The 10,058-nt window shown below is 47.6% G+C and overlaps 1 protein-coding gene across 1 annotated transcript; it reads left to right on the forward strand.

Moving 5' to 3' along the window:
- The first annotated feature begins 1,712 nt into the window (after window positions 1-1,712).
- LAG3 (lymphocyte activating 3) lies at window positions 1,713-7,483 on the forward strand. Its single transcript, XM_065742214.1, has 8 exons — window positions 1,713-2,008; window positions 2,187-2,355; window positions 2,521-2,747; window positions 2,965-3,222; window positions 3,360-3,653; window positions 3,993-4,283; window positions 4,534-4,649; window positions 6,843-7,483. The coding sequence occupies exons 1-8, from the start codon at window positions 1,960-1,962 to the stop codon at window positions 6,948-6,950; spliced, it is 1,512 nt and encodes a 503-aa protein (XP_065598286.1). The 5' UTR covers window positions 1,713-1,959; the 3' UTR covers window positions 6,951-7,483.
- The last annotated feature ends 2,575 nt before the right edge of the window (window positions 7,484-10,058 follow it).

Genomic DNA, 10,058 nt, shown 5'->3' on the forward strand with positions numbered 1-10,058 from the left:
GATGAGTAAAACAGTGCCTCCAAAACCTTCATTTCACAACATGCCTGCTCAGCATAATAATGCCCCCCTCCAGTGCCAGACAGTTGCTGCCATTTCCAGGGCTTTCCATCAGCTCTCGTGGCTGCCCATAGGGAAGCAGCAGCAGCACCAGCATGCTTTGCTGGTTCCTGCCAGAAAGAAGCACTTATTGGAGCACAGGCATGGCTTCAGCTGAGGGTATTTTGTGGGATTGGTGGGAACAGTATCAGGAAGCAGCATTTAGGAGTGAAAAGTAGGGTGGTCAAAGGGTGAGCAGGGAGCTCAACACTCCCAGGGGCATTCAGGCAAGGGCATCAGGAGGCACTGGGCTGCGGAGCTGCACGTGTGGCCCCATCATAGTTCTATCTCCCCACATGCTCTCATCCTCACCCACACATTCACACCATCCTCACACTGCTGACTTGGGGGAAAGAGATGTTGTTGCTTTCTGCTTGGACACCACAAACTGTTTTTCTCAAGCAGGAGGAAAACACACTTCCCCCCAACCTTCACAGATTATCTCCCAGCTTCTCTCCTCCCCTCCTCTCCCATGCAATCCCGTGTGCTGTGTAACATGGAGGGCATGAAGGACTGCAAATTCTTCCCCAAGGATCACAAGGTTGCGCTTAGTTCCCATACTCTGATTGCATTCCTCAGAGGACAGAAGAGCTGTGTGAGATAGCAGAGTTGGGAGCTGTCACCACAACACATCACTGCTTCAGTGATCCACACTGCTTGGTCTCTTCTATCCTTCACCTGCACCACCTGGCTGAGAAAATCTAGAGAGGAAGCAAGGATCCCTTGGCAGTGAGGCAGCCACCCCACATCACCTCCCTTTCTCTAGCTCCAGGAAAAGCCCCAGCCCACCCAGCTGAGGGACTCAGGTGTCTGTCACCTCACACAGAAGGGTGATTAAGCCTGAAAGAGTCAGAGCCAGTGGGCTGCTGGAAAGTGTGAGCCATGACAGTGGGGATTCTCTGAGGTAAAAGGGGGCCAGGGGTGAGGTACTTGAGTGGAAATATGCTCACCCAGCATGGGAGCTAGAAGGGAGCCAGACCAGGTCCCCTCAGTGCATCAACTCAGGTGGATTTTCCCCAGCTGTTCTGGAAAAGGATGTCTTCTCCACACAGTGCCACAGTGCGCAGCCCCCTTCTTCTCAGTGCTGGTCACTTCTCCAGGCACCTCCACTACTGTCACTTCCACATGCATGACCTTGTCTTATCTCGGACCACCTCAGCTTGCTCACAGACTGCCCCTGAGGACATGTAACTCACCACAGACCCTTTTCTCATGCTGCCTTCAAACTGACCAATGGAAAAAAAAAAAAAAGCCTGGAAATCAATACACTGAGGGATAAAAGAGGATAGGGAAGGGGGAAACCAGCAGAAAAAAAAAAAAGGAAAAAAAATTACACATTCTGAAAAGTCCTGAAACAATTAGAAATAAGCTGTGAGAGGTGGAAAGAACAAACCAAAAAAGGCAAGAGATGAAAGAAAAACACAAAGAGCACTTGCTGGGAAGTGTCTTCTATACTTTTTCCACTGTCTGTGTAGAAGCAAAACTTGTAAGAAAAACAACAGCTACCCAAAGAATTTCCACTAAAAGATGCTTAGAGCAGTGCATCTGGTCCCTCCCTCCTCTCTCTCATTGGCTTCTGCTCTGCCCTCACGTGCCTCAGCCCTACACTGGTTTCTTGGTCATGACGCATCTTCTTAGTGATATTAGGGGAAATTAGCTGTCCACCTACAATATAAGGGTGTAGAGAGAGATGCTTTGATCAAAAAGAGAGAGTGAGCACGAATGCAAGCCAGTACAGCTGGCCTTCACTTGGCTCACCCACCTACTCCAACACCTGCTTGCCTGTGCCTTATTTTTGCTGATCTCTGAAAGCTTTGGACCCCAGTGAGTGCAGACCCAGTCTCACCTCTCCTGAAGGCCGCCATGAAACTGGCGTCCCCGATGCTATTCTTCACTCTGCTGGCTTTCAACGGTAAGAGGGACTGAGCACAGGGAGGGCAGAGAAGAGATGGGTGAGCTGGGTGAGCTGGGTCTGGCTGTCTGTCCCCTCCGCATTATTTAAGCTCTTCATCCTCAATGTAGGTGGCTAGATTTCACCCTCTACTTTGTGATCTCCACCCTTGGCTCAGCCCTCCATTTTATTATGGCAGGCAACATCCTACAGGGAGCAGCAGAGGTGGAAAACAGAGGGCAGAAGGTGTGGGCCAGAGAGGGGAGTTCAGCTCTGCTGCCCTGCTATTTGAGCCCCAGGAAGTATGGGAAGAGTGGGAAACAGCTGTTGGACAGGACATCTGTGCTCTGGAAGCGGCACGGGGCAAGGTAGGCCAAGGAAAAACCACTTCTGTCTTCTAGTGGAGAGTGGGAGGAGTGGGAGGAGAGTGGGCTTTCTGAGCCCCTTTCTGCTTCCCCACATCCTCTCTCCTGCTTCAGCCCTTGACCTGACCTTTGCTCCCGGCAAACTAATGCTCCTTGTCCCTGTCCCAGTGCCCCCCACGAGCTGCATGTGGTGCTGGAGGTGGAGTACACAGGCCTACGGAAGATGGCTCTGCCCATGAGGCCACGGGTGTCGGTCCTGGACTCTGCCTTACGCAATGGCAATTTCTCCCTGCGTATCAACCCCGTCAGGAGCGATGATGCGGGTCTGTACAAGGCACAGGTGACCTACAACACAGAGATCCGGAGCTGCCAGGTGGAGCTCAGGGTAGTTACAGGTAGGAGAAGATGGAAATCCTGGTGAACCTTTATTTTAGGAAGCTGTTCGGCACAGAGTGTTGAGTACCAGCAGCAGCCCCCTGAAAGCCCTCAGCTTCCTGACTTCTGCTCTCAGCTCTGGAGAGAGGGCTGCCTGTGACAGAAGGGGAACAAAGGGATGGCTTTGTGGTCCTCTTCTGATTAGCCTTCACCTTTCTCCTTTCTTTTTGGTTACAGTAACCCTCAGTCCGCCCAGACCTGTGATAGAAAATGAGCCGCTTCTGCTGAGCTGTAACTCTAGCCACCAGGCCAGTCTGGTGGAGACATGCTGGTTCCACAATGCACACCCAGTCCTCACCTCTGGGGACTTCTGCTCCTTGCATGGGACTCTCTGCATCCTCCGGCCCACTGTGAGTGACTCAGGATCCTGGCGCTGCCAGCTCAGATATGCTGATAATGAGGTTGTTTCTGTCAAGCACAACCTGCAAATTCTAGGTGAGCTCAGTTGCTACTCCAGCATCCCTAAGTTGACCAACCCCAGCAACTAAAGTTTTGCAGCTCTCATCCTGTCCTCGTTTCCCAGATGGTGCTCTGTCCAGCCACCACTCCAAACTGCTCTCTCTCTCACTCAGGTTTTGACGGCCCAACCAACCCTGTGACCTACGCTGCAGCTGGCTCTGCAGCTGACCTGCCATGCACCCTGAACCACCTGCCCAGCACCTTTGGGATCCACGTGGTGAAAACCCACTGGAGTCACTTTGCAGGGGGACGCTTGCAGAACTGGAGCGTCCTGCAGAACCAGAGCAGCAGACACTTTCCCCTTCATCTCGCTACAGTGGGGCTGGGTGATGCAGGGCGGTACTCCTGTGCTATTACTGTTGGCAACAAGATGCTCAGCAGGGACATGACCTTGGCAGTGATAACAGGTGAGAAGAAAGACATGGAGGTTCATCATCCCTGGGGGGTCCTACTCTGATAAAGATCCCTTTGCAACAATGCAGTGAGTGGAGGTTGCTCTTGCTTGTAGGTTTCACATTAGGGTGAAAAATAAGGTTTCTATTTGAGGCATTGCTCTGCACTGGATTCTTCTTAAAGCAAAGATTTTCCTGGGCAACTTAGTTATGTTTTTTTGAATGACCAAGAAACAAAAGAAAATATATCAGAGGAGGTAATGGAGAAGAGGTGTAATAGAAAAAGGAAGGTTTAGGAGAAGATGTGGATTTGCCTGTGGACTCTCCTGAGAGTAGCTTTTTCCTTTGCTGTAGTCACCCCAAGCATCCAAGGACCAGTTTCAGAGGGATCTCATTTGCTGCTCATCTGCAGTCTTACACATTCCCAGGGACATGAATATTTCCAGTGGAAGCACCTCAGTTCTGCCTCTGCTGACAAAAAGTTGACTGTGGCCACCTCCCACAAGCTGAAAGACCACAGAGTTCAGACTGGCCCTAACTTGGAAATACCCCAAGTGTCACAAAAGGATGTGGGCATCTGGGAATGCAGTGTATATGGCCCAGAAGGCAGACTAGGAGCAGTGGAATATGGACTGCAGATCACAGGTACTTTCTCCTGTATGCCTGAAATCTGCCCCTTCTTACCATCAGTTCTCTTGGTCACTTCTCTAGGTCTCACCCCATCTTTGACTGGATCCCATCTTGCTGTCATCTTGTCTTAGCTCTCATCAGTTCTCCCTGTTGCTCCTTCCAGTTACCTTCATACTTTTCCACTTTGCCTCTCTTTGTGCAGTTCAGCCTTGCTCCAGTGCAAAATAAACCTTCCTCTCCTTCCTAACTGTGCTTTTCCTCATAGGTGCCCAGGTCTCCAGTTCTCCCACCATCTTCAGTGGCCAGGTTACATTTGGACTCATGCTTACCCTCTTCATCCTGCTTATGGTCTGCATTCTGGCTCTGGGGCTGCAGAAAAGGGTAAGTGTCCATCATGCCATTTCTATTAGTTTTCCTGTACATCACCCCTTATTTGACCTTCCCCTGAGTACCCTAGAGCCATCAATGAAGTGTCTCCAGGACAGAGAAGCTGAAGGATGAAAGTCATACCCTGTATATCAGAAGGTCTGACCAGCCCCAGGGTTTGTTTGGTGACTGGGTACAGGTCAGGAACCTTCAAGGAGGAGTAGGAACTCCCGGGGGACAACTGCAGCCCAGGACTGAAAAGCTCCTTGTTTACTCGAACAGAGATCAAGCCACACTGCAATAGAGGCAGGTGAACCTCCAGGCTTCTGCAGGTCTCCTCTCGTTTTCCTGGATGCTTTGATATAACAGTCTCTCATTCCATACAAATGCCTATTGGTTCCCAGATGCTGATCTTAACTCAGTCTGTTGCTGCTGGCTCAGCCCTCCCACCTCTGCTGTTCTCTTCCGGCAAGTTACTGCCCTTGGTTTGCTCAGCTTCTTCCAGTATCTCAGCTTGCCACTGAAAACAAACTGTGCAGACAAATCACACTGTTTCTCTGCACCATTCTTACAGTTTCTTTTCAAAATAATTCCATGGCAAATTCTTCCACTAGTATTTCTCTTTGATGACAAGGGGCAACCCTCATGGATATACAACACTGTGTGAGATGTAACTGCTTACTGGAGAGGACCCATAGTAAAAATATCGTTCCAGTGCTGAGGTGGGCCAGGGCTCAGAGTGATCTCAGGAGGGGTCACTTAGCCCAGTGAGGGGGCTAGGGGGCTTGAGCCTGCCCTGAGCTGGAGAAGGAATGTGACAGTAGTGACACAAATTCACAGCAAACCCCAGTGACTGGAAGCTGACGACAGGCAGCATCAGAACAGAAGCAAGATGGGCTTTAAAAAAATACTGTGAGCACTGCCAGAGTCACTTGCGACTTGTTCTTTATCCTCTGTTCTTAATTAGCACTAATAGAAATTCAAGGGAGTAATCTGCAGTTTCTGTAGATTTCTGGGTTACTTTACAGACTGTGCAAGCCCAGGTGTAGGATGACGTGATCAAACCCACACCCACATCAGATATAGAAATCCAGTTTTGTTAGCTTAAACAGCTCTAATCCAGCCGGAACATTAGCACCTCACAGCATTTGTATATGCTCTCATGGCTTTGCTTTGTGAATTAAACAAATGACTTCTGATGCAGCAGAGATCCACTGATGGTCCTCAGGCCTTACTCTGCACAGACTCCCTGTTGGGCTCATCTCTTGTGAAAATGCAGACAAGGAGGAACAAATAAACCTTCTCTTTTTCTTCCTCTCCTTTCTGGCATCCTCTAGTACTACATTTGTTCTTCTTGCACTGGTCAAACACTGTAGGCTCACAGATATTGCTTCCTTAGCTTTTGCCAACACAGTAGGCATCCCTGTTCTGATCTGAACCTGCCAATGTACAGTTGGTACTGTTTTGTTTTACTCACCATCTTTCATCTCCTTATTCCATTCTACCAAAATATCTGGGTCTTAGGTGACGTTTTCTTCTTCCAAACATGGCTCATCAGCTTTGCATTATCTACTGCACTCATCTGCACTTCACACACTCTGTGCCATTAATGACTGGTGCCACAGCTGATCTTTGAAGACTAATGCTTACTATTTCTAGACAGCCTGGTAGAAACCTGATGGCAAAATTCCCTTTAGATGAGATCACACAATGTCATTCTACTGACCTCATTTCCCAGTTGTATTTATGGTCCAGTGGCACAATACACTTCATAACCTCCAGGAATCATGACATCTGCCTCTTTTCTAATGTCTAGAAAGTCACTTGTTAAAGCAAGACATGGAAGGGGTTCTGTCTTTAATTGGATCTAATTTCATATCGCACAAACCTTCATGCCTTTAATTACTTTCTCTGAAAAGTTATTGTAAAATCTGGCATATAATTGAGCCTGACAGTGACCTGACAATTGCCCAGGTCATTCTTTGCTTTCACTCTTAATTACGTCCTGTCTTTGCTATCCCTTCTGTCCATGGCATCACACAGAGGGCAGCATTGAGCATGTGTCAGACGGGCATGTCTATCCCGGTCCTAGGAGGGAATGGGAACCTTGTAGTGGAAAGCAGTAGGTAGGACTTGTCTTCCACGGCAGGGGGAAGCAACAGATTGTGCCAATCTGCTATCCTCCAACACCTAATGCTTCCCTTTCAGGTGCGCCTTCCAGCTTCCTTCCCAGCACTGGAACAGATGGTTGCAGTCACTGTGCCAAAGGAGATGGAAAAGAACCAGAAAGAGACAACCCAGCAGACCAAGTGCTGACAAGAGCAGGGGCACCAGGCCTGGTCTGCGTGGGAGGATTAACCTCTGTGTGCTGTGCTGAAGAGAAATGGGCACATGCAGACCTCTGAGGAGGGTCTGAGCATTTCAGAAGGCCGTGGGAGCTCTGCATCTGCAAAAGGGCTGGGAATTACATACCAAGACAAGATGAAAGCCACCACTGCAATAAGGGACAGGTAGCACAGATGCTTTGGAGCTGCTGAAAGTATTTGAGCCAGCAGCCATTGCCCGCTTCAGTTTCACTTCTCCCTCCCGGTCCTTGCCCCTCCTTTGTGCCCTCTCCACCAGCCTTTCTCTGCTGGGCACTCAAATGCAGGAGGCAGCCAGAGCCCAGCTCCCTGGCAGCCAGTTGGTGTTCCCTCTCCCTGCGCAGTTTCTCCTTCCACTCCCTGTACTGCCCTGCTCCTGTGCTTATTTAGTGGCACAGGGGCTCCTACAGAGTACTGCACATATTATACATTTTGAGCATTTTATTTTATTAGAAAATCATTCGAGAATGTTAAATAAAAGTCCATCAAAAAACCTCTGGTCCCTTTGTGTGTTTGTAGAGGGTGTCTCCTGATGATGCTGGGTGTATCTCAGTCTGCTTGAAGCAGCTTCTAAGGATTTTGCAGCCCGTTCTTTCTCTTTCCGTTTGGCTTTGCTGAAGTTGACTGTTGATTTCTGACATTTTATTGGTGGGAAAGGGAAAATTAAATGACACTAGAGAAGAAAGAATTGCAGATTCAGCTTCTCATTTTTGCTGCAATTCAGTGTCTTTTGGTATTGGTTTTGTGTTTTTTGTTTGTTTGTTTTTCCCTGTCTGGCTCTTCTTATTTGTTGATTTATTTATTCCTTCGGATTTTCCTGATTGATCTCTCATTGATGCTAGGACTTTCTGACACTCTCCTCAGGCTCAGGATGTACTTATTGAATGTAGAAATGAGTCCACCATGTCCCATTTCCCACAGTCCTTAATACATCCAGTGTTCACCTAACTAGAGATTTTTTCTCACCTCCTCTCCAAATGGCCATGGAAGAGAACTGTGGTACTGCTTGAGTAATCATTGTATGCCACTCCAGAGGAAAGGTTTGCTATTAAAGAGTTTCACATAAGGCTTCTCCCATATATGGGATATGGCTGCTCCAGCAAGGAGGCACTGGCACAAAACTGAAGCTCTGAGCATCTATGAAGGAAGATTTTCTTGGTTTAGAGGACTTCATTACCAGGCCAGTTTTTCATTATTTCTGCAGGCATCTGAGGAAGGCTTCTCACTGTGTGGCCCTCAGCTGCCCCCAGGAGCTTCACACACACAGGCTGTGATAGGCCCAGTTAACTCACACTGAGGAGCACATACAGGCTCCAGAGCTCTTTAACTAAACTAGCCACATATTTTACTGAAAATGATACCCATTCATCTACAAGTATGAGAGAAAAAAGCAGAGATGTTAGTTAGACTTGCATGTTTCAAGTACTCCACACAATTTGTTCTCTCTTATACGTAGCAGGATGCTTTCTCCTCCCATAGCTGACACTGCCTCTTGCTAGCCTGGATGTTCTCATCACTCAGATGTGTGCCTGAACCCTCTTTAAATTTCACTGTTTTCCTGAACTCTCAGAGTTCCTCTGGCAGTGAGTGGCAATAAGCCCTAGCTCACAAGCAGTGAAAATTTAAGTTCCTCGTTATCAGTTTTGAATTCAAAGTTTTGCACTTGCATCATCTGTTTTCTCCTTCCACAAAGACTGGAAGTAGAGGGACTCTCAGTCTACTGTCTCTTGGCTAGTCATTCATTATTGTATCACCTTTTTTGTCTATTTTCCCATTCCCTGCTGTCAAGGAGTCATCAAAGGATACATATGTGGAACTTGCATGGTCTTGTCTCAGAAACACTTAAGCAACTCTGGCTCTGCAGTAAGGAAGGGGCTGTGGTTAGCAAGCCTTGTTGGAGGCTGGAGCTAGCTTACATAACTCCGAGCCTCCAAAAGAGCATGCATAAGGACAAGGTCAAAAATAGGTCCTGCACCTTACTGGGATTCTCCACCCAGTCAACCTCCTGAGAACCCCCTGGGAATGCTCCCTATTCGTTTTGGGAGAGCTCTTGGAGCTAAGTAGCACGTGTGTAAACAATGGCACCATGCCCTAAGAATCCAGAGCTACTGGCTCTATAAAAGCACCCGCTGAGAGAGGACCTGGTCAACCTTCCATCCTCAGACAAAAGGACTGAATACTCCATCACTGGATCCTCCAGTGGTGAATATACATATATATCTACCTACCTTCTTCTCGTTTTCCTTTTGTTTTCCTATCTATCTTCTTTCTCTCCTTTATATGAGGATAGTTAGTCCCATTTGGATGCACCAAGCCTTGTCATTATGTGTTGCTTTTGCTGCTACTGAATTTGTCTGGTTTTGGTATTTCACTTGGTTTTATTGCTGTTCACATGGTTTTATTGTTTTCAGATTTGCATAACTAGTGGTTTTGCATAGCTCTCGTTGCAGAATATTGAGGATAGAATACTGAATAAATCGGTTGATTGTTTAATCTTATATGTTCCCTGGATTGTTACAGTGGCTGAGCCACATAATTTGATCACCACACAGATGTACCCACTGGGGAAATCCTTTGCTCAGGGCAAATAAGAAGACTCACCTCCCTTACATACCAGTCTCTGCACCATTTCCACCCTGTTCTTTGTAACATTTTATGTGTCCCTCTGAGTGTACACTGAACAGACCCAAGATTTTACTGAGCTATTCACTGTGTCCTCAGAGAAACCTCTGCCATGATGCCCAGGCTCTTCCCTGACCTGGTATGGTTACAGGAAGCCAAAGCCAAGATGTGTTTGTGCACAGTTTGTATTTTCCCTTAAGTTACATGACTTTGTCAACAGTGGTGCTGAATTTCATTGGCCTTCCTGTTACTGATGAGAAGTTTTCTTAGATGTCTCCAAAGCCCTTGTCATTCTCAAGTTTCCTGATACATTTAAATAGTTTGGTGTTATGTGTACACTGGGCCTTTTTCTGCTTACATCCTTGAACACTAGTAACTCATGCTTTAATTTTGATAGTGAGCTCCCTGTCCTTTAACCTCTAGCAGATTGGTTCTACTT

This window comes from Cyrtonyx montezumae, unplaced genomic scaffold, assembly GCF_038088225.1.
Source record: "Cyrtonyx montezumae isolate F1298 unplaced genomic scaffold, pur_monq_1.0 scaffold_3, whole genome shotgun sequence".
NCBI lineage: Eukaryota > Metazoa > Chordata > Aves > Galliformes > Odontophoridae > Cyrtonyx > Cyrtonyx montezumae.